This window comes from Hirundo rustica, chromosome 1 (assembly GCF_015227805.2).
Source record: "Hirundo rustica isolate bHirRus1 chromosome 1, bHirRus1.pri.v3, whole genome shotgun sequence".
Classification (NCBI taxonomy): Eukaryota; Metazoa; Chordata; class Aves; order Passeriformes; family Hirundinidae; genus Hirundo; species Hirundo rustica.
The window spans coordinates 86,265,751-86,289,915 of record NC_053450.1 but is presented as its reverse complement, the minus strand read 5'-3'; the positions used below and the strand labels follow the sequence as shown (position 1 = coordinate 86,289,915).

Here is a 24,165-nt window from a genome sequence, read left to right as displayed (position 1 = left end):
CCCTTCAGTCTTCTGCAGGAAAATCGGTCCAAGCTCTTAGCCACTCCTTGTATGACAAATGCTGCACTTCCTTAACTGCCTTCATGGCCTTTCATTGGACTCACTCCAAAATGCCAATCTCTCTCTCACATTAGGGAGCTCAGAATTGGATGTAAAACTCCAGATGCGTCTCATCACATCTTATCCCCTTCCTTGACCTGCTGATAACAACCTTCCTTAAACAAGGAAGTTTCTGGACAACCTTTGCTGTTAGGGCACACTTCTCACTCATATTCAACTTAGTGTCCACCAGGATCTCCAGGTCATTTTTGGCCAAGCTCCTTTCCATCTGGGTGGTCCCTGGCATGTGCTGGTCCAGTGGGTTGTTCCTTTCTAGGTACAGGACTTTGCACTTCCCTTCATTAAACTGCATGAGGTTCCTGCCAGCCCGTTTCTCCAGCCTACTAGGGTCACTCTGGATCGGCAGCACAATCTCTGGTGTATCAGTCCCTCCTCCCAGTTTTGTATCATCAGCAGCCTTGCAGAGGGTGCACTCTTTCGCCAGTTAACTTGTTAATGGAGCAGTTAAATGGTCCTGGCCAAGGATCAGTCACTGGAGTAGAGCACCATTGGCTGGTTTCTGAATTTCATGTTGCTGATGTCAAGCCTTCATCTTGGCAGTTCAGCTGTCACTCCATCTCACTGCCCATTTATCTAGGCCATACCTCATCAATTGGCCTACAGGGTTGTTACAGGAGACAGTTCAAAAACCTTCACAAAATAAACGTTATCTATGCTGAGCCTGTTGATACTTGGCAATTTTTTAGAGCTTGAATTACCATGCTGTTCCCTTGGCTCTTTAATGCTGTGCTTTAGGTGAGCTCTCTACAGTTCCATTATGCTGGTACATTGTTTTGCATCCTCTTTACCAAACCATTCCTTGCTTCATTGTGGGCTGTCATCTCATTTTCCTGGTGCTAGTGTGCAGCTGTCCTCAACAGGGTAGCCAGATGGGTGGCAAAGCTACTTTCATTTCTGAAAAAAACATTAGAGCTGTAAATCAAGTGCTGTTTTACAATCAAGTTCAATAATTTCTCTATAATAATCCAATATAAAGCCTGCTGAAATTTGTTTCAGATGTTCTCCTTGGCAATAGTACAGATAGAGGTGTGTATCGCAGTTGGTTCAGTTATATTCTCCTTGTTGTCCTTCAGCTGTCCCTCCTCCCTTGGTCATCCACCATGTACTTATCTCAGTTTTTTTCTATGAGAGATCAAGCAGAGATGCTACTGGCAGGATTCAAAGTTTTCCAGAATGAGGTGTGTGGCAGGTGTCTGGTAACACAGAACAAAACTTCACTTACAGAAAAGAAACATATCCCATTCCTGTGTGTGTTAAACTGCTATCACTGCTGGATAACTCCCAGAAAAAGCCATTCTTTAGCAGTAGCATAAAATCTCATGCCAGCCCTATGTGTTTCTGAAATTAGAGCCTCACATATACATGTTAAGCAGCACTATCTAAAACAGAGTTTCCTGCTTCCAAGTGGCTGTGGGCTTCAACATCACCACCCAATCTCTGCTGGTTTCAGCTATGGAAAAATTACGTTTATGCTCCAAACATATTGAAACATGATAAAGGGGGCCTCAGCTAAAAATACAGGCTTGAAGGTGCTAATAAAACGCGGCACTATGTACTTTGCTGCTGTGGCATAGTAGAGGCGAAGGAAGAAAAGGGACCAGTTCCAACAGATGTGCGAAGACGAGTTAGGTGGTTCTGTTTCCGTTTTCACCCTAAGATAAGCCATGTGGTATTCGATTCCGGCCTTTTCCCCGGCGGCTGAAGGTGGAGTTCCCCGGCGCCCCAAGCCAGCGGAGCGCAGCATGCGGAGGTGCCCGCAGCCTGCCGGACGCGGAGCCCGACCGGGACGCGGGAGACAATGCCCGGGCCGGGCCCGCCCCGCGCCGTTCCCGCCGCACGTCACCGGCGGGGCGGAGCGCGGCGCCCGATTTAAGGGGCAGCGAGGGGCGCGGCCGCCGCAGCTGCGAGTGCGGGAGGCGAAGGAGGCGGCGACAGCAGCAGGGGCAGCTTCGGAGACCGGCACCATGCGTGAGATCGTGCACATCCAGGCCGGGCAGTGCGGCAACCAGATCGGTGCCAAGGTATGGACGGGCTCCCGCAGGTCGCGCCCCGCGGGTGGCGCGTTAGCCTGTCTCGGAATGAAAAGCGACTGGGCGTTTGCTGAGGCGTCTGTGCGCTGTACCCCTCGTCCTGCTGCTCTGAGCTGCCGCGGGGCTGGGCGGGGCAGGGATATGCCCTCGATCCCGTCTCGGGTGGGGGCGGGAGGGATATGCCCGCGATCCCGTCCGGCATGCCCGGCTTTCCCGCAGGCAGCCGCGGTCATCCCGCGCTGCCTCGCCCCTCTGCAGCCACGGCGCCCCGTTCCTCCGAGGGAACGGGAGGTGCTTCAGTGCCACACACCGTCAACACCGAACGGGTGCAGGCGTTGCCATCTTGTAGCGGCTACAGGGTCTTAAGCTAATGCTAGACAATGGGAGGACACCAAATTGATACAGCCAGAGATGCTCACCCTTTGGATACAAGCTACAAAGAAATTAACCCGCACGTCAATGCTCTGGCTGTTCGTCAGCCTCCTGCTAGTTCAGCTGCTGCGGCCAGCGAAGCCCTTGTGCACTGACTCACCTTCCCACCCGGCAGCTGCTCTGCCAGGCAAGGGAGTGGTCAGGGCCGCGGAATGCACGGGCTGCACTGGGGGTGTGTGATTGGCACTGGCCAGCTGTTTCCACTGGCACTGGAAATGGCTAATTGCCATTTTTCAAAAATTTCCTCTAGTTCTGGGAGGTCATCAGCGATGAGCATGGCATTGATCCCACGGGCAGCTACCATGGGGACAGCGAGCTGCAGCTGGAGAGGATCAATGTCTACTACAATGAAGCTGCTGGTAAGTGCCTGCTTCCCCAGATGTCCTCAAATAAATAGGGCAGGCATGACAGTTCATTGAGGCTAGAAATATCCCTGAACAAGAGCTGTCATCTGCCAGTGACTCCTCTAAGAGACCTTTGTTCTCAGAAAGGCTCTGATAACATGGTAGTCTTGATTGTGACACTGCCTCTCCAGAGAAATGCAGGGAGGTGGAAGGGAGCACAGCAGGGCTCCTGTGACACTGGCTGCCGACCATGGGGCTCTAACGCTGCCGCTGGTTCCCCCCACAGGTAACAAGTATGTCCCCCGTGCCATCCTCGTGGACCTGGAACCCGGCACCATGGACTCTGTGCGCTCCGGCCCCTTTGGACAGATCTTCCGTCCCGACAACTTTGTCTTTGGTGAGTGGTGGCGGGATGGAGGAGTTCCCAGAGTAGGAACTCCACACACATAGAAAAGACTTGGAGCGAGCATGCAAGTGACCCTGGGGAACCTGAGTCCCCGTAGCAGAGCGGGGATGGAAGAGAGGGGAGGAGCCCGTAGGGAAGGGGCAAGGGGCAGCGGCATCCCCGTGTGTGTTTGTCCCTGGGGCGCTAACGTGGCACCCGGCTTGTGGTCTGCCCCGTAGGTCAGAGCGGGGCTGGCAACAACTGGGCCAAGGGGCACTACACGGAAGGCGCCGAGCTGGTGGACTCCGTGCTGGACGTGGTGAGGAAGGAGTCGGAGAGCTGTGACTGCCTCCAGGGCTTCCAGTTGACCCACTCGCTGGGCGGAGGCACGGGCTCCGGCATGGGCACCCTCCTGATCAGCAAGATCCGGGAGGAGTACCCCGACCGCATCATGAACACCTTCAGCGTCATGCCCTCGCCCAAGGTGTCGGACACGGTGGTGGAGCCCTACAATGCCACCCTCTCTGTGCACCAGCTGGTGGAGAACACGGACGAGACCTACTGCATCGACAACGAGGCCCTCTACGACATTTGCTTCCGCACCCTGAAGCTGACCACTCCCACCTACGGGGACCTCAACCACCTGGTGTCGGCCACCATGAGCGGCGTGACCACCTGCCTTCGCTTCCCCGGCCAGCTGAACGCCGACCTGCGCAAGCTGGCGGTCAACATGGTGCCTTTCCCGCGGCTGCACTTCTTCATGCCGGGCTTTGCCCCGCTGACCAGCCGCGGCAGCCAGCAGTACCGCGCCCTGACGGTGCCCGAGCTGACGCAGCAGATGTTCGACTCCAAGAACATGATGGCCGCCTGCGACCCCCGCCACGGCCGCTACCTGACGGTGGCCGCCATCTTCCGGGGCCGCATGTCCATGAAGGAGGTGGACGAGCAGATGCTCAACGTGCAGAACAAGAACAGCAGCTACTTTGTGGAGTGGATCCCCAACAACGTGAAGACGGCCGTCTGCGACATCCCCCCGCGCGGCCTCAAGATGTCGGCCACCTTCATCGGCAACAGCACGGCCATCCAGGAGCTCTTCAAGAGGATCTCCGAGCAGTTCACGGCCATGTTCCGCCGCAAGGCTTTCTTGCACTGGTACACCGGCGAGGGCATGGATGAAATGGAGTTCACCGAGGCCGAGAGCAACATGAACGACCTGGTCTCCGAATACCAGCAATACCAGGATGCCACTGCTGATGAGCAGGGCGAGTTTGAAGAGGAAGGAGAGGAGGATGAAGCTTAAACCAGCTGGCACGGAAAGAACTTTTGTAAAGCAGGCATGCATCTGAATGACTTCTGATAGTGGTGGTGAAGCATGTTTTCTAGAAACTATGTACCCAATTATCCTCTCAGCATTTGTGACTTTGCCAGATTTCTCAGTGTAACAGTTCTGAATCCTAATTCTTACAATGTTTTTTGTCCTTTAATATTAAGAGCACATAAAGGCATGTATTCAAGACCATGGTTTCTATCTTTCTTAACAACTCTATTGGACAAAGAACAGCTGTTCAGCCTGGGTGGCAACAAGTAAGTTTAAAGGCGTGTCAGAAATCTTGCACTACAGTGGTATGCCCTGATCACTGAAGCTTACGTGTCCTTAAGATGTTTGCATCTAATGCTAATAGGTTTAATGTTTTTCTTACAGGACTCAAACCTACCTATAACTGCATTGAAAATAGAAAGCCAACCTAAATTCCTAAACAAGGCAATGGCTAAGCACCTCTGGCTTGTTTTACAGTTTGTGTCAGCGTAGGAAATTTTCCACTTCTCTGTTGAAGTCCTTTGCAAAACGCAAGTGTAAGTTATGCTTTCCTTCTGGCATCAGAAGCAACCTTGAAAGAAAGAAAAATCCAAACACCGATTATTCATTTTACTCTGAGTGTAGGTAATTAAAATGCTTGTTGCATTTTCTTTGCTCTTGGTTACCCAGTAAGGAATTGTAGTAACTTTTATTTTAAGTACTGTCCCTATGTATGTGGCTGGAATGTGAACCACAGCAACAGCTGGAACAAGCATACTACTTGTCCCACTCTGAGGAGGATAAAATAAGCCTAAACCCATTTTTTTTTTTTTGTCCTAGACCCAGATTCTAAAAAACTTTCTGGCAATCGTCAGAGAAGATAAGATTCCAAAACTTATATGAGATGCATCTTTGAAAGATACTTGAAGTATCTGAGCACTTTTGCCTCATTCAGTGCTGGGCAGTGAAATGTAGAATTCTCGCCATTATGCAAACTTGGTTAGTATTTGTATTTTGCCTAATCTCTCTGAAAAAAGACAATCCAAAATTAAACCATTCATCCATTAAAATAAAAAGGGAAGTCAGAACTTCTTTGGCTATACCAAAAGCTTAGAAGTAGTACCTGTGAATAAGGTTAAATCTTTATAATATGAATATGATTTTAACATGTCTAAAATTCAACTTCCTTTTGATTTCTATCTGAGACAAACTCTATACATCAGGGATGTACACTTGTTTATATGGGTGTGGGAAATTCTCTAAATTGTTTTGTTCTACCATATACCAAGCAGTTTCAACAGAGCTAAACCCATTTTGACTGATACTTTGTTGCCTTCATGTCAAAGTCTCACTATAGCAAGAGGGCTCAACCTCCTTTTCGTGGTGACAAGTGCTGTTTTGTTTTGGGAAAAGAGCACCAGCATGTGAACGTATCCAGCTTTTCTAGTGAATTCTGTCTGAATTTTATTGTCTGTTTCTTCAAAGATAGACAGCATACAGATGCACAAACTATAGCACTGTGCATGCTATTTCCTACTGCTGTTAATGATTTCTACTACTGTAATGCTACCAAACTCCAGCCATACCACGTAAATGCAGAGCAATGGCACACCTTTTCACCATGAGAGAAACCAGCAATGTATCTTCCCTATAACCATAAGAAGCTTTTTCTACTTTACTACTAGAGAAAAATCAAGGCAAGAAAAACTGATGGTTAGAAGCACCTGTTACTGAAAATGTACTGAATTTAAGCTTTCTGGTTCACAATGGAAAATGTCATTTCCAATGCAACCGAGGAAAAACAGAAGCATGTACCCAAGCATTAATTTCTGAGAACACCATTAGCCTGGTTTCTTTTCTGACAAATATGTGTACAGGCGAGCACTTCAGCACAAAGACAAGCTAAGAGTCACTGTTTTACATTTTATCGGATGGCAATTTCTAACCTTGTTTCCTCTTCGACTTGTCTTCCAAAGAGAAGCTATCAGATTCTTGGATAAGTTGCCTTAGTCAGCATCTGGAGTATTTTGGAGCTTGGTGAAACCAAGCAGGATGATAGGCGTTCTGAACAGGGCATGTAGGACACTGGACAGTAGGAGTGATGAACAAGCAGACATGAAATAAAATACCTGCATGTGCTTGTTAGGGAGATCTCTTGCTCTCATCTTTCTTGTAGCAGACTGCATTACTAGGATCAGCAGGGCTGACTGAGATATCATTCATTTTTGCACTGAGATGACACCAGTGAAACAGTTCCCTATCCTTTGCATTCATAAAAATGCTTCCCTGCCCCACTTCTGTTCTCAGTGCTAATCCTCACAGCCTGTTATTAAGTAGTAATAGAATGCTTGCATTTGTGTGAAAATTCATGAAGAAAATTCAGCTGGTAAAATTTCAGCTTTTTATAGGAAGCGTTTCCGGAATTTTCAAGTTGTGCTGGTTTTGGCTGGGGTAGAGTCAATTTTCTTCACAGTAGCTGTTATGGGGTTGTGTTTTAGACTTCTGTTGAAAACAGTGTTGATAATATAGAGATGTTTCTGTTATTGCTGAGCAGGGCTTGCGCAGCATCAAGGCCTTCTCTGTTTCTTGTACTGGCCTCTAGGAAGGAGGCTGGGGGGTGCACAAGGAGTTGAGAAGGGGACACAGCTGGGACAGCTGACCCCAACTGACCAAAGGAATATTCCATACCATATGGCATCATGCTGAGCATACAAAGCTGGGAAAGGAAGGAAGGGGGATGTTTGGAGAGATGACATTGGTCTTCCCAAGTAACTGCTATGTGTGACAGAACCTGGCTTTCCTGGGCATGGCTGAACACCAGCCTGCCTGTGGGAGGAGTGAGTTAAGTCCTTGCTTGCATGTGTGGCTTTTGCTTAGCTATTAAAGTGTATTTATCTCAACACATGAGGGGGTTTTTTGGGCTTTTTTTTTTTTTTTTCATTTATACTCAACTGATTCTGTCCCTGAACCCATGAGTGGGGGAGTGAATGGTACCAGGATGCTGTCTGAGGTTAAATGACAACATACATGAGGCAGATTTTTCTTGGTATTTTTCTTGTTTATACAGTCATGTTTCTGAGTAAACCTGTACATTTTTTTTCTCATTCTGATTTTCTTAAAAACATTGACAATTCATGGGACAGGTGGAAACAGAATCTTTGAGGTTGTTCACATGGGTAGGGCAGAGCAAACTGAAGTAAACTGTGTTTCTCTCTAATAACTGGGAATCTGTCTCCATTCATAGCATCTAAATTCCCTGTTGTATTGAATGGGACAGAGATCTCTTACAGCAAAAGGAATGCAGTGGTCATAATAAACAACTTTGCTTGCTTTGATAAAGCTTAAGGAGCTGTGGTTCTGCCTGTGTAGTGGAAAGAGGAAAAGGAACTTACTTGGTTCCTCTCAGAGGGCTTTAGGAAGGAGCTTATTAAAATATTGTACTTTTTATATTGCAAGAAAAGTCCACCTATTTGCATTGTAACTTGCTATGGAAGTTGAGAATAGTTCTCTGTATGGCAGAGACAACTTGTCCAAATACTTTTTTTTTTTTTTTTTTTTTTTTTTTTAAACACTGGCTTTGAACTACTTCATTTCTCCAATAATGGTTTATAAAATTTCCATAATTTAACTTACCGAGAGCCTTTGATGTGCTTATGAATGTATTCTGCATGAGCTTGTGGGACCAAAGGGTCTTTCTCACCATGAATTATAAATGTGGGACATTTAATATCTGGCAGCAACTGTTGGCAGATATTACCTAGGGAGAAAACAAACGAAGGTCACACTTTGGTTCAAAATTGTCTGAAAGATGAAACTGTGTCCATAAAGGACGCTGAAGTCCACTGGGTTCTAGCTATTGCCTCTCCTTGTGGATTGTGTGTGATTAATCGGTAGAACTATGTAAGCAGGACTGTAATTAACTTTTTTTCTCCAAAATCTTATTTCAGTGCAATTTGCTCCATTAATGGATACTAGCATAAAAGGATACGGAGAATGAAGAACTTTTGTTTCACATTTGCCCCAGGCTCCTTTTGACTCTTCAAAGCCAATACATGCATCTCATTGCTGGCTTTGTTCTTTTCAGCCTTAGAGTCTTATGGCCCTCACATTAAGCTGCATTTTGTTACAGCAGTCGTCAGGTTACAGGCTTTGCTACTTTTTTGGAACAAATTAACTTAGGCTGTACTCACACCTGTTGTACCACCCAGGCACTTTGCTGTCCACAATGTTCTAATGGATTGATCCCGGCTGGATGCCGAGCACCTACCTAAGCCTATCACTCCCCTTCTCAAGTGGACAGGGGAGAGAAAACAGAATGAAAGGTTCCTGAGTTGAGATATAGACCAGGAGGGAGCACTAACATCATAGGCAAAACAGACTCATCTCGGGGATATTAACTGAATTTATTACTAACAAAATAGGAGAAGGATAATGAGAAGTAAAATAAATCTTAGAAGCTTCTTCCTGGGTTCTACCTCCTGTCCCTCTGTGGTGCAGGGAGATGAGGAGTGGGGATTGTGGTCAGTTCATCACAGGTTGTTCCTGCTGCTGCTCAGGGAGTCCTTCCACTGCTCCACTGTTGGGTCCCTCCCACAGGAAACTTCTGCAGCATGAATCCATCTCACAAGCAATGGTTCCCCACAAACTGCTGCAAGGTGAGTCATCTTTCCACAGGGTGCAGCTCTTCAGGCACAGCCTTCTTCAACATGGGTCCCTTCTGGGGTCACAAATCCTACCAGGAAACCTGCTCCAGTGTGAGCTTCTCTCTCTGTGGGTCTGCAGGTCCCAGCAGGAGCCTGCTCCAGCGTGGATTTCCCACAGGTACAGAGCCCTCTCTTGGGCATACACCTGCTCTGGCATGGGCTCCTCCAAGAGCTGAAGGTGGATCTCAGCATCCCTGCACACCACCTGCATGGGCTGCAGGGGCACAGCTGCCTCACGAGGACCTGCACCATGGGCTGCAGGGAAATCTCAGCTTGAGCATCTAGAGCACCTCCTTCCCTTCCTTCTTCACTGACCTTGGTGGCTGCATAGTTGCTCCTCTCACATATTCTCACTCTGCTCTTCTCTGGCTGCAGTAACATCTCTGCAGTAACACTTTTTTCCTTCTCAAATATGTTTGCACGGAGGTGTTACTGCCTCGGATTTGCCTTGGCCAGTGGCATGCCCACCTTGGAGCAGGCTGGCATCAGCTCTGCCAGACACTGAGGAAGCTTCTGGGCACCCTGCAACCCCCCGGTACCAAAATCTGGCCATGCAAACCCAGTACAAATGTATAACCCTTTGATATGAATTTTACTAAAGCTATTCAAAGATTATTTTCCCTGCCTATTCATAATTTTATGCTTACTAGTCATTAATTTCATTAAAAGTATTTTTAATGGTTTCACTTAAAGAATTTTCTGAATTTTCTCCCCTTTTTTCCCCCCTCGTTCCTTTGTAACCTAGTTTCCAAACTCATTGCCTAACTTCCCATGTTCTTGCATGGGCATTTTTGGGCAAAACATCCTCGATGGGCCTTATGTTCCATTTTTCTTTGAGATAACTCTGTCTATTTGTAGTTGTCACCTTGCAGCTACCAACAGCTGTAAGACTGATGCTCAGACATGCACACTTTCCTTAGCTCTAAAGTCAGAGGCTGTTTCACAGCTTTTCCAATTGTTTGGTTATTAATGCAGCCTTTGTTTGCAGTTCTACTGGTTAAATATTTTCATTTTGAACATTTAACCTATAGTCCTCTAACACCTGCAGAAATGTCGACTGTTTTTCAGAACAAAGGCCAAGTAAATTTGTTTTATTTATCTAGGAACATAGTTGGCAAACTATTATTTCCTAGTTTTCAGTCCTAAACCTGTTTTTGTACTATGACCACTAAATTGTATTTTCTGTAAAAGCATGGAACAGTAAGAAGAATCCTGGATGATGTGACTTTGTGCACTTTACTGAGTTTCATTAAGTTCATTAAAATTTCATTTCTTATGGTATGTCACACTAAAAGCTGTCTCATTCAGGGAAAATAGTGTAGTTTTAAAAAGAGGTTGAGTTTTTGGCCAACACTAGCTTTGCTGTCCTCCTTTTATCTCTGGTGGGTTTTATTAGCACCTTTTTTTATTTCCACTGTATCTGTGCCTTTATTGCAGTCTTACTTTTAATTGCAAGGTGGCCTCTTTGTAATCTAAGTTGGAAAACTGGTTTTCTCTTGGAAAAAAACTGCAGTCTGATAGCTGCTCATCTCCTGCAGCAAACATTAGCTTCTCCCAGTATGACCCAGTTTCAGCATCTAGGTAATTCAGCTCCCTGTTACATGTTTCTTGGTGGCTTCTTTTTCACAGTCACTTTATCTCAGTATCTGAGGCATGTGCAGGCAGTGGAGGGATGTCACAGCCACAGATTCACCAGGCTGGGCTCTGCATTTCAGAAAAAAATAGTTTTAAGGAGATTCCAGAAAGGCTGAAATAAAGTTGGAACCTAATTTGTTGCATCACTTTACTGGGAGAAATCCTAGTCTTGTGTTGATCCTATACAAAAATTTACGGAAAAAAATATGACATGAAGGAACACATTCCTTGTAGTACCTGCTGCCTGTTAATGTGCATCACCTTCTATCTTTCATTATGGGAGCTACAGGAAAATGTGTTTCAGAGTTACAAATTCCTTTTTTTTATACATTGTGTTACTGTTTCAGGCAAATTAAAAGCAAATTCTTTCTGAATCAAAATAGAACTGCAGATTATCATTCATAACATCCTTGGCTGAAAAGGTCTATGTAGAGTAATTGTAGAAATCTTCAGGGATAAACAATTACATTGTCTAGTTTAACTTTTTTTTTTTTTTTTTTTAATTATTTTTAAACACTTGAGCTGCTTCAATAGAGTTTCTAAAATGTGTTCTTTAATTCTGAGTTCTCAAAATCTGAAGTCCCTTCTTTTCTAACTCGCATGCTACAAGGTTTGAGAGTTCTTCAGCTCTGTTTTGCAAAAAGTGGAAAGAACATGCCTTACTTCTGGTGCATCCTAACTATGTCACCATAGAGAGATAATCCTTTGACACAGAGACAGAAGAGGCGAGAAAGATTCTGCCTGAGCAGAATCCTTCTGTTTAGTCTGCACAAAAGCAATTACTTAATAATGCAGTTTTGTGGTGGAACAAGAGGAGAGCCTCATCAGCTAATGTTTTCCATAAATGTTTTCCTCCCGTACCTTTCTGGTTCTGTGAACCCTCCACAGAGTAATTGTGTTATTCCTGAGTGTGAGTCAGACCCAGCTTTTAATGCCATATGCAAAGTTCTTCCTTTACTGGCTGCTAGAAGCACTGTTAGATAATTTTTTTTATCCAGAACTGCCTGCTACTCTAATAGCCTCAGTTCAACATTGGGAAATCCTTACCATCTGAATTTTCAGCAAACTGCGATATTCCATCTACCCAAGCCTCACAGGTTTCTGCAAAGTACTTATGTCCATACAGCTCTTCCAGTGGTTTCTTGACCTTTTCACTCCATTTTGAAACATCTCGGATGCCTATATAAAATAATGTTGAAATATGTTATGCCCTGTCTAGCGAAAAGGTACAAACCACACCTAATATGGGGAAGTTTTCGAACCAGACTGCAAATACGTATTTCAGAACTGAAACTGCAACTTCTGCTGTGGTCTTCTGAGTTGTAGAGGAACATCTTGTTATTATGGTCACAAGGAAAAACATAACATTCAAAGGACTCAGTCCTAAACCCTGTGTATAAAAATGAGACTGTTTCATAACAGTGTGCTAGACCTGGCAGTTCTTTTTTATATCCTTTAGCCTTTTGCATTGACTCATTGATGGAAGTTCTTCCATGGCTCCTACCACCTTTCAGAGGAAGGAAGACATTCCATCAGGCTGATATCATGGTACATTTGCCATAGTTTTACACAAAAACAAGTGACTCAGTAGAGATCGGTGACTCATGGCAGGCTGGCTAAAACTGTACAAATAATCTGACATTTTAGTTATTTTATTTATCAAATTTTTCTATTTTTTTCCCTCTAAATTTTTCAGTACTGCTCACAAACTATGTATTAAAAAGGGTTATTTTCACTAAACTATATTTCAGCTGTACAGCTTTGTACTGGCAAAGCCTGAAACAAAGTTGGCACAGCAGAGAATAGGACAGCACTGAATCATCAAACTGCAATATAAGCAAGTAGCAAACGTTTTAATTGGTTTCAAAAGGGAATTAAGGGAAGAAAAGGGTGAGGTGTTAATTAACAAATAGAACCTGTCAAGCCAAATGACAAAGGTAGCTGTGACTGAAAGTGTTTTATAACAGCATCTGATTGGAAGTGAGTCTGCTCACCCCAGGCTAGGTGCTACTGAACAACTGTTTCTCATATAGAACTTACTGTTTTATCCTTGGGACTGGCATTAATTTAAAAAGAGTAGGCAGAAGCCAACGTTGAAAGGACAGAGATAGCAAATCAACACCTTTCTCTCCTGCCAAACCCTCCACTGCAGCTGAGATTCACTGATGAGCCAGTTGTAGAAGACTTGTGCTGATATTCTCTGAACTCTGTCAGCCAGGGAAAGATGTTGAAAGCAACAATCCCAAAGGGCAAAGGCCAATATTGCAGTGGGTGCTCCAAGTAAATAGGACTTTTTTTTTTTGGCTTTTTTGTTTGTTTGTTTGTTTTGTTTTATTTTTCTTTTACATTTTAGTCAATGTGCATTTCATAGTTACACAACAAAAATTTCCTAAGTATAAAAACATGTAAAGAAATAAAGCATTTTACAGAGTTAAAAAGCATTTCATTTTCTGAACTAGAAATATATATTACTGCTACTACTACCACTTTTAGTATAGGTGAGATAAATACAGATGTGCAATATATACACTTTAGTAATTTTGCTGAAGCCAGAGAGATTTCACAGCTGGTATGAATCAAAATCCAGTGGAACTATACCGGGTTACAGTTGTTGAGAGCTGACATGGTTAACTCTTCATTTCTACATTCAAAAGGAAATATGGCCCCTTTCTGAGTTTGCTAGCCATTTCTTCCTATTTTTCTTTAGAGTGAGAATGAGCTCAGATTCTATTTCACAGGAGTGGAATAACAATAAGAAATCCCACTTTTCTTTACTTTGCAAAGGTTTTCTAATGATAATAATTAACTCTGAAGGAATGCAAATGGTAAAGACACCTTGGGACATTTACTTGAATGATTCATTTGCTTTCTGAACTTAAAAGGTGAGTTATGAACTTGTTTTCTTGCTGTCTCTATTATATAGGCCCTAGAGGCAAAAGCTGTAATGAGGTAGCCCAGTGATTATCTGTGGACCTGGTTTAGAAAGGTTGTGCAAGATGTGACATAAGAAAACAAACCTGGTGTTTGATGGTATTATTACAGTATAACAAATTAATTTTTATGAATTTGTTATAACAACAAATATTTGACTTTCTGAAAACTATTGATAAGCTATTATAATTTCTGCTTTTCATCAGGGTAAGTTGGTAAGGGCTTGTTAAGAAATCTATTATATTATCCCTAGAGTAATTGTTAGACAGTTTCTCACTGTAACTTTAATCTAACCCTGTACCTAGGAATGTAGTGAATTTTGTCTCCTGTCCCTTCAGTTTTCTTGTGTCCTCAGCTCTGTCTCCACTTAGCTGTTACATGACTAAGATTCTTGGCCTAAGCAGAAAATAAAATAATTAATTTAGAATACAACATGCAATTCATACATACCATTGTAAATTCTTATATCCTCTTGAGTAACGCTGGCATTTGCTCCCCAGACAACCAACTTGTGGATAAGATTTGGGTACCTCGCAGCAGCAATGAGTGCTGTAATTCCACCATCACTCCACCCCAGCAAGGAGAACTTCTTAAACTTTAGTGCCTTGATTCATGCAAGAAAGTGATATGCAAATCATCAGCTGGCTTTACAGCCAAGTGTCAAATGTTTCTTGAAAATTAACTTTAGGCACAACACTACATAGCTGAACTATAGTTAGCTTTTAAAATTAGAAAATATAGTTAGCTTTTAAAATTAGAAAATAAAATTTTCTTGCTATACATAAAAATGCTAAAAAACAGTAAAATGTTTGGAAAACAAGAAATTACACCTGCCATTTCAATTTTCTATAACTCTTTAACAAAACAGGTGGCACTCCCATTAGATTCTTGCTGCATTTTAAAAAGCCCTCCAAAAAAGAAAAGTTGATTTAAAATGGAGAGTAAAGACCTTTTCAAAGAGCTTTATGATATGAAGAAGCTGTGGATTCTCTTGGTGTGAAGTTAGGAAAGACTATCACAGTGTGGATGGTAAGCAATCCAAGAGTAAGCGAAACTTCAGAAAAAGCATAAGACTTGAAAGACGGAAGCCAGTGATCTGGTTTACTGATGCTAGCTGAGCTAAAAAAAATAATCTGCTATGTAACAGCCAAAAAATGCTTAAAGTATTTTTGAAGGGTTGTATCAAATTTTAGTTGCTAACTCCCATTTTTCTGATGCTTGTCTGTATTTTAAATGTTACTTCACATTCAGTTGCGATTCAAAACATTAATAACTAAATTTCTCCTTCTTCAAAAGGAAAGCTTAGGGCAAAGAATATGACAACCAGGACTTTAATTCACTCTGACCAGCGACAGGACCCAAGGGAATGGCATGAAGCTGAGTTGGGGGAGGTTTAGATGGGTTATCAGATAAAGTTTCTTCACCCAGAGGGTGGTTGGGCACTGGAACAGGCACCCCAGGGAAGTGGTCACAGCACCAAGCCTGATAAAGTACAAGAAACATTTGGACAATGCTCTCAGGCACATGGTGTGACTCTTGGGGTGTCCTGCACAGGGCAAGAAGTTGGATTTGATGATCCTGATGGGTCTCTTCCAACTCAGAATGTTCTATGATTCCATGATAATGCTTTCTACTAGAATTTGAAACTCATTTCCTCATAAATTACTGTATGTGGTAGGGAGTACTGGCAGTCACAGGAGAGTGGATTTTGTGTGTTATGTTCAGTGGGGAAAGAGTGGGGAAGGTAAAGGCACTATGAGAAAATACATCTGAAAGTTGTAGAGGGATGATATTCAATAGTTAAGTGATACTTGAAATTTTGCATGTAGGAACTGCGGTTTGTGAACTCATTCACAAGAAATATTTTTCACAGTGATTTTTGCTTTTGTGCTGCAGAAAGCTTTTCGGTGCATTTAAGGAGGATATTGTACTTTTGGAGGAAAAAGAGCAAGTTAGTCGAATGAGTTGCTCTGGTGCTTGATGGTATTTGGAAGTCCAGGCCTACTTTGTTGTGACAGAAGAAAGCAAAAATGCAGGCAATGAGAGAAATAACAACAAAGGGAGAAAAAGAAGTTTCACTTTGCTTGTAAGCTTGATGTTCAAGTGAGGCACAACTTTACTAATCCATTCGATATTTAGCAGACTTCTATACCTATAAGGCTTTTCTGGTTTTGGCTTCATCCTCAGTATTCTGCTCACTGTAGTTTTGACCAGTTTTAGATTTCACTCTGCAAAGCTGTAATTACTAAACAGAAAAGAAATAAGATAGGGGAAAGAAAGGGACATGTAAAGTAAGAGCTGACAGCAAGAGAAGAGAACTTTGAATTTTTGCAGCTGATCAGAAGTTGGTCCTGGTCTGATGAAGAGGTAGCTAATCTGTGTCCAACTTAACACCATTGTGCTGCTGAAGGGTTCCTGGTATCTTGGCAGATTTTGGGGATTGGCAGCAGAGCTTGTAAAGGTTAAGTTTTTGATGTTGCTACTGTTCCCCTACTGCCAATAGCAAATGATGGAGCTCAAAGTTGGCTGAAGGATGGAGTAGTTGATTAAATTTTTTGTTCTTCATGCCAGGTTATTTGAGATCTATTTGCCTCCAGTATTTCTCATGTTTACTAGCCTTTATCTTGATGCATTCTTTGGGGTATCTCAGGATGCCTTTCCAGCAGGAGGAATTTATTTTAACCTTTCCAACCTTCAGAATAAACAATGTGATGCAACAGATGTGCTGGATAAGGTGTTCATGTTTGCTTGCTTTAATTTTTAATTACAGTAGAGGTTGGTAACCTAACATGGGCAATAACCTGAAAGCTGGTTGCATAGCACAGTTTTGTGGGTGATTTTGTGCTGCCTTTATTCAGCGAGTGAACAAAATTTCTTTTGAAGTCACCTCTTCCATACAGGCCATCCAATCCATATGTGAAATGCAATCCAATGACCACATACAACTGTGAGCTGCAATACAACCTCACTCTGCACTGCATGTATGTTTTGAGTGCAGCACAAGCAAGAGTTACAGCTGATCTACAAAAACATAGAGAAGCCCAAGTCCATCCTTTCACTAGGATCATGTCTCTGAAGAGTAAGAGCTTCTTAAATATCAACACTAATTATTTCCCCAATGATTATTTTAATGCTATTGACTTTCCTAGCACTAGACATTGGGGTGGAGGTCAGCAAAGTGGACCTAGGTGCATTTCAAGCAAACTCCGTCACAGAACACAAATGGAGATGCAGAACAGTGTCTTCTGCATACAGATGCTAAATACTCTGCAGAATTTCAGCTTTTGTTGTTTCACAGCTCCAGCAGAGACACCAGAATCTGAAGGAGACTAGAACAAGAGTTCTGAAGGCTCACCCATATGCATGTGTTTTTTGGTTGACTGTAGGCTGGATGACGTCTATAAACCATTATATTCTGGAAACCATAGTTGGAATGATTCATTTGGATTTGTGCTATCTTTTATAATATCCGAAAATAGAAGCAAGTCACCCACGCTTGGTAACATTTTAATAAGTTGTTATTATATGCTTATATTGAGAAACATCTTCAAAAAAACAGGATGCTAGGCCTCATTTGCTTTGGCAGCTCTAGAGATTGGTAGGCTGCTGTCCTGTTTGGCTGGAAGCTACATGGTTACATTCCCTTTGGGGAAAGCTCTGTTTCAGATTTTGTTTTCATTAGTATTTGAACAGAGACAACAAAGCGGGTTACAAGCATTTAGACCACAAGTTTGTCACCTATTCATGGCAGCATCTTTATTTTCTTTGCTAGAGTAGCAAAGAAACTGAAGATTTAGCGTACAGAGAGATAGCTTTTGTGGTTAGAGGGCAAATCCATGTCTTAATTCTGATTCTGCTGTCAGACTTACTTTGTTTCACTATGCAGAATACACCTGAAAGGCCACTTGAAGGATTTCCAGCTTCAGGTAGGTTTTCAGCAAGGTTATTATTTATGACAGAAATACAGTTGGACCAACTGTCTGAATCTTGCCTCATATTTTTGGAATTTGAATGCTCTGCCAGCTTTCTTAACATGACCAAAAAGACTGTATATCTTAATATAAAAAAACCAGAATAATAGTTAAAGCTAAACCAGAACATAGTGTCAGCAGTTGTAGGACAGAATAAAAGAGGAACACAGAAACACAGATTTGAATAAAAAAATTCTGCAAGAAGGGGAAATAATAACAGCTTTAGGCTATATTCTTTATAACCACAATAGCTGTATTAATTAGTAAGATTTGGTATGGTCACGGGAAGCCTTTGAATTACCACAAACAGTAATATGCTGTACAATTCAAAGTATCAAGTTAATTTTTAGAATCAAATGTTTCTTAAAATGGGCTGCTCAAGGCAAAATGCCAAGATTGTATTTGATAGAAAATTTTCTAAGAGCCCTTCAGTATGGTAATCCCTTCAATTAAATTACTTTGCAAAGACTTTGTTCCTTATACACATATTTAACTAAACTTATATGGTTCTTGGCTGCAAAACTCTTAGGCCAGGGTCTTAGAATAAAAGCATACTGCTTTATATTAATTCCTACTGCTGAACCTCTATGCGTCTTGCAAAATATGTGGAAAAAGAAAATATTTTCTGGAATAGTGTGTATATGCTCACTTTTAAGCCTTCATTTGTATGGTCTTTTCATAATCTGCTGTCTGCTGGAAACAACCTTCCTCCTTCTCAAAATTTGAGGAAAACAGCTTAAAAAAAAAAAAAAAAGAAAAAAAGAAAAAAAGAAAAAAAAGAAGAAATAATAAAAACGCATAATAGATTTACCTGCATAAGATCCACAGCATCTTTTGCATCCCTCTCAAAGAAGTCTGGAGGAAAGTCTCGAGATGGAGGAATGGACTTTCCATATCCCCGAGGATCCCAAGCAACAATTGTGAAAAGTTGCTTATTCATTGACTTAAGCTGTGGTCCAAAATCAGTTTGACCACTCCCTGAAACATTACAATTTTTCAATTTTATTAAACACCATACTGCATGCATAGAATATATACTCTAAAGGAAAACTGGGGAAAACTTTTAACTTTATTCCTAATAAGAAATAACCAACAAGTGAAGTACTCTTTGATTGTAACTATCCATTGCAACTCTTAGACAGGAAATGCCACAACTAAAATCTTTAGAAGCATCTGCAGTACGTTCAGAGCAAACCATTTCTGGAAGGTATGAAAGGTTATCAAGGACAGCACTCTCACATATGATTAAATACAGTATCTTGAGCTGAGATGCCTGAATAGGGATTTATCTTTGACAGATTTAAAGCCCTAGCATGGTCATTGCTGTTTACCTGGGCTATACAGGTGAAACTGAGAGGGCAGGAATATTTTGCTACAAATGTGTAAGTGCAAAGCACTATGCCAGACAGTTCTGATTTGATAAAGCACCTCTATGAGAATATTCGTGCTTAAAGCTGACCTTTAAATACTTTGTTGCCTGAGGAGACTGTGGTGACACAGAAGCATAAAATTGAGTATTTTTATTTTTATAGTATGTAAAAATAACTCAAATACAGCCATTTTTTTCTGATGCAGACTCATTTCTCTTATTAATGACACAGACCTTAAAAGGATTGAAAAATGAAGTAGTCCTACTGCACTAAGCTATCTACGAATGAAGGCAACCTAGCATGAAGGTAAGACTGCAGTTTATGTCTCATTTGTGTTGTGGTCATGTGGTAACAGTATCAAATTCTATTTGATTAAAAAATGTTCAGATTTAGTGTGCTAAAATATAAAATTTGCTATCCACTGCTATATTAAGAAGGCCATTTAAAGGCATTTAAGAGGTTTTTGTCTGTTTACAGATTGGAAAAATCTGCCCTCAGATACCATCAACAGGTCTAAGTCATAAAAGAGGCTTTATATAGCCTGCTATGATGATAGCAATGTATGCACAAGAATAAATAATCATCAATAATAATAATATTGTTCACCACTGAAGAAATATATTATTTCTGTTTAAAGAGTTTGCATTGGCAGCAGGATTGCTAGTTTAAAAAGCTGTTTAAAATCAATAGGTTGAAACATATGGCTATTTGAAGGATGACTAGCATTAATTTTTTCCACCTTCCCCTTGAGAATTCTCTGAAAGAAAGGACCACTTCGTGAAGACTTGAAAAATGTAAAATGTTTCCTGCTCTTCAGCTCTTGACATTTTATCATCTTATCCAGCAACTCAAGCATTTGCCCAACTTTGAGCACAGTAACAGTCCTACTGACAGCCTGCCATGAGTTGTTGGTAAGTCTGATGGATCCTTTAGAACTACAAGAACCCAGAATAAATAGGCTGTGTTAATTTTAAAAGGTTGTTATCAAAAACCAGTGGTTTTGATGGACAGACACCACTTAGCTAGAAGAACCTGTTGTCCATCTCAAAAAAACACTGAGAATCTTAATGATGCTGCCCTGAATAAACAAAATGTAAAAATACATCTTTAAGGAAAAAAAAAAAAAAAAAAAAAAAAAAAAATTAACAGTGACTTTTTCACAATAAACTGTAAGGGTTACATTATGTTTTTAAATTCAGTTGGAATCTGTCCAGTTTCTAAAGAGGAATGCATAATTCACTCTGTGTAACAAATAGAGCTGACCTGATTTTCTCCCCTTCTGCTCTTTTCCACCCCGTGTAGCTATTTGCCACCTGTCCTGGACACCGCCTTTGCAGAGTTAAATCCAAAAGTGCAAGTTACCACCAGGTACGTCAAGATAATGTATAAAAGGTGCCTAGTAAGATAAATGAAATCTTCTAAAAACTGTTAACTGATGGAAACAACTCCGCATTTTCCCTTCTGTTGTAAGTGCAGCAATTTTTTTTTAATGACAATGCTCCATAATCAGATGTTGAATATATTACAAAATAGTTTTGTGCATTCTTGCTTGAGACCAGATGGATAAAGAGGTGGTTGCTCTACAAAGACAAGATAAAATCTCCAAACCTAGCATTCCTGGAAGCAGAAGAACTGCATGACTTCCTTCTCCTGTTTGCTGATAATGCAAGTGGACTCCATTCACTTGGATTTTGGCAGATGTTATTGAAGTACTAGGGAGAGGGAAAGAGGAGAGAAATAGGAAAACATTCAGACAGTACATTTTCTTTACTACCTGGTCACTCCAGGAACACAGAATAATAACCTTTCCTAGATATTAATGACACCACTGTGAGATTTTAATGGGTCACTTGCCTTTCATGGGTGCACTGAAGATTAAAAAAAGCTTTCTCAGGAGAAGTGAAGTATTCAGTTGTGTATTCATTCACTATGTAGCATTCATACCTAGGCTAAAGGGCTGGCGGGGAAAAACAGCATTGACGGTGCAACCAGGAAAATATAGAGACAGCTTTAAATAGCTACAGAAACATTGAAATAAATATATCACAGAGGAGAAACCTCATTGTGTCACAGCGTAACTTTCGAAATGGCTGATGTTTACTTTGCCATTACTAAACTGAGCCTCTTCACCTGCCAGAGAAACCACAATCTGTTGTTGCTTTTCCTCGTGAACTACGGGGCCTGGAGTCAAAACCACTTTGCACTGAAATGAGAGTGGAGAAGAAGAATGCGATAATATTTCTGTCAGTGTAATCTCACCAGGAGATAACGCTTAATTGGAAAATACCACATGAGCAATCAATCCACCCACTAAAAAATAACCACAGAAACCGACTGCACAGGCCACCTCTCAGCCCTGACACTTAAACCCCTACACTAATCCTCAGTACAAAGCAAGACATACGTGTAAATGCAAATAAGTGACCTAAGAAACCATGTCCAGATACAAACCTCTAGTGAGAAAGCAGAAATAGAATGGATTCAAAGTATCTTCTTAACAGTATAAGCCCTTACATATAACCCTTACAACAGGCAAATTTGTGCCCTAATGGTTGCAAAACACCTTTTCAACAGCCTAACTCATTTGATTTAAAGCTAATATGATAAAAATCATGCCATTTGGTTACCTATTGATTAACCATAATTTTACCTAGAATAAATATTCATGCCCTATGAATTCAATCGCTGTGAATTTCATGTGCATAGAGACATGTTGTTTTCCAGCCTTAGATACAATAACAATCTCTATTCCATGATATGCACTGGGCAATTCATTAACAATTTAATTTAAACATATAAAGTCTGAACTACTTACAGTATGTGTAGAGTTGTAAGTGTGAAAGTGGTGGATTACAGATAAAAACAATCCCACTAATTTAAACACTTTCCATAGGAAAAATGCACAATAGCTTGCAAACTCAGGTTCCCAATACGTAAGTGGCAGTTAAACCACAAAACCTCTTCAACACAAAGCCAGTTTTGATTTTACATGAAATCTTGGGTCTGTGTAACCCATCATGCCACATGCCTGAATAAAAGCTGTGAGTGTGCAGAATAGTATCAGCTCCTTATGTGCAGATCCAATTGTACTCCATAGGAGTACAAATGCAGATCTGTGGCAAGAGTACAGCTCAAAGAAATTAATTGTGTAATTATAACTTCAGTGAGTTTTGCTGAACTGCTATGCTAATGTGAGCCAAATGATAGTTTGTCTGTAATGCTAAACCCCCTCAAGTCTGTGTAACACATTTGAGGTGGTTTATACACCTCACAATTCAAATTCTGCATGTAGCACTCATATGGCCTTACCCCCTTTTTGAATACTGACTTTCACTTTTTTTCTTCATAAGGGTTTTTTTTATTATTATTCATATGCCATCTTTTGGGTTGTCATTAATTTCAACAGTATATCAGCACATCGCTCTTACTAAATTTTAAGAATTATGTCATAGGAGTTTTTGCTTATGATTAATAATTGTCAAAAACCACTTTCAATTCCTAACAAAAGAGAAATAATCAACATCTTGTTACCTTTTTAAAAACAGGTTAGCAAGGTATGGTTTAATAGACAGAGTTATATATTCTGCTCTCCTGATTTAGATATTTTTTTCACATAGTTCTATGCGGTTTTAGGATTAATTATTAACATCAGGGGCTTGAGAATTTTGTTGAGCCTGTGATACTTTTCCATTCTTGGATTAGGCCTCGGTGTGAAGTCCACTGAAATCCAGGGGTTTCACCCGGAGGGTATTTGCAATACTTTCTGGACTAACAACAAATGAGTTGGGGGTTTTATGCACTGAGAAACTGGCAACACATAAAGCATACTGGGTCCTCCCAATACCAAATTTTTCTGAGCCTGAAATCACTTCACCAGTGTGCTTGTCAGCAGGATGACTGCACTTCTGCTAAGTTTTCATAAAAAATGTGTGGGTTTTTTTGTTGTTGTTGGTGGTGGTGGTGGTGTTTTCTTTTTTTCCGTTGGTTGACAGAATTGGAAACCCTGCTAAAACAAAACGAAAAGCCCACCCTGGTATTTTGAATTAGTAATGTTAAGGTGTATAACTGTTTGAGAAGCATTGGATACCTACTGCCTATATTTACCAAGGCAGCATAGACGCAGAGTGGGCAGATTTTGTGCTTCACCTCGTATTCTGCAGGAGTGCAGCTTAATCTGGGAACTACCTCTGTTCCAGCTGTGCTACAATACGACCTACTCTTTATCTGTGCAGGGAGGGAAAATTACGGCACTATGTCAATTTTCCTCAATAGGATCTGCGGAATAAGCAGTATGATATAGAACAGATATATATGTGCTCTCCTGCCGACCTGCAGGGAGCCCCTTACCAGCAGCGGGCGGCCGAGGGGCAGGCGGTCAGCGGCACGTCCTGCCCGGAGGGGCAGGGGAGGGTGACAGGCGCTGACCAGACGGCGCTGCGGAGCCCTCCTGGTACAGATCCTTGCAGCGCAAGGACAGCAGGAGCAGGCTCCTCAGGCAACGTCCTGAGTCCCCACTTTGTCACCTGCGCCCTCCCGATCCAACGCACATCCCCTCTGCTAACACGCTTTGTCCATCCCGCCGCCTGTCTGACAAACACCCACTTCCCCAAGCCGCGGGAAGGGACGAGGGAGCCGGGGAAAAGGAGAAGGAGGCGGCTGTGGATTTTACCCGTAGCAGGCGGCCGGTCCCCGGGCCGTGAGCGGCGCTGCCCGGGCGGGCGGCTGCAACAGCACCACAGCCCGGAGGGCCCGGCCCGCGGTCCAGCAAAACATTGCACCCAGCGAGGGCGGCCCGGCGGAGAGGGAAGGAGACAGGGGGGGCTGGCCTGCCCCCACGCCGGGGAGGGGTGTGGGGCCGGCCCGCCTCTCCCTTCGTGTCCTGCCCCCGCGGGGAGGAGTGTGGGGCTGGCCCGCCCCCCCGCCATGTCCTGCCCCCGCCGGGGAGCG

At 42.3% G+C, this 24,165-nt stretch overlaps 2 protein-coding genes across 2 annotated transcripts; one reads left to right on the top strand and one right to left on the bottom strand.

Moving 5' to 3' along the window:
• The first annotated feature begins 2,017 nt into the window (after positions 1-2,017).
• LOC120751773 (tubulin beta-1 chain) lies at positions 2,018-4,825 on the top strand. Its single transcript, XM_040062123.2, has 4 exons — positions 2,018-2,141; positions 2,833-2,941; positions 3,213-3,323; positions 3,551-4,825. Exons 1-4 carry the CDS (start codon positions 2,085-2,087, stop codon positions 4,609-4,611), a joined length of 1,338 nt encoding a protein of 445 aa, XP_039918057.1. The 5' UTR covers positions 2,018-2,084; the 3' UTR covers positions 4,612-4,825.
• On the bottom strand, positions 4,778-24,022 carry BPHL (biphenyl hydrolase like). Its single transcript, XM_040062138.2, has 7 exons — positions 23,888-24,022; positions 20,827-20,930; positions 18,660-18,826; positions 14,328-14,481; positions 11,994-12,125; positions 8,242-8,365; positions 4,778-5,200 (listed from the first exon to the last, which is right to left on the bottom strand). Exons 1-7 carry the CDS (start codon positions 23,989-23,991, stop codon positions 5,113-5,115), a joined length of 873 nt encoding a protein of 290 aa, XP_039918072.1. The 5' UTR covers positions 23,992-24,022; the 3' UTR covers positions 4,778-5,112.
• Positions 24,023-24,165: the final 143 nt, after the last annotated feature.

Excerpts from the sequence above, each read along its gene's own strand:
- LOC120751773 (XM_040062123.2), top strand. The coding sequence starts at position 2,085 with ATGCGTGAGATCGTGCACATCCAGGCCGGGCAGTGCGGCAACCAGATC. Across the intron at positions 2,942-3,212 it reads CTACTACAATGAAGCTGCTG|GTAACAAGTATGTCCCCCGT; the intron begins GTAAGTGCCTGC and ends TTCCCCCCACAG. Across the intron at positions 3,324-3,550 it reads TCCCGACAACTTTGTCTTTG|GTCAGAGCGGGGCTGGCAAC; the intron begins GTGAGTGGTGGC and ends TCTGCCCCGTAG.
- BPHL (XM_040062138.2), bottom strand. The coding sequence starts at position 23,991 with ATGTTTTGCTGGACCGCGGGCCGGGCCCTCCGGGCTGTGGTGCTGTTG. Across the intron at positions 18,827-20,826 it reads TCTGCTTCCAGGAATGCTAG|GGAGTGGTCAAACTGATTTT; the intron begins GTTTGGAGATTT and ends GTAATGTTTCAG. Across the intron at positions 5,201-8,241 it reads AAGCACATCAAAGGCTCTCG|GTTGCTTCTGATGCCAGAAG; the intron begins GTAAGTTAAATT and ends CTTTCTTTCAAG.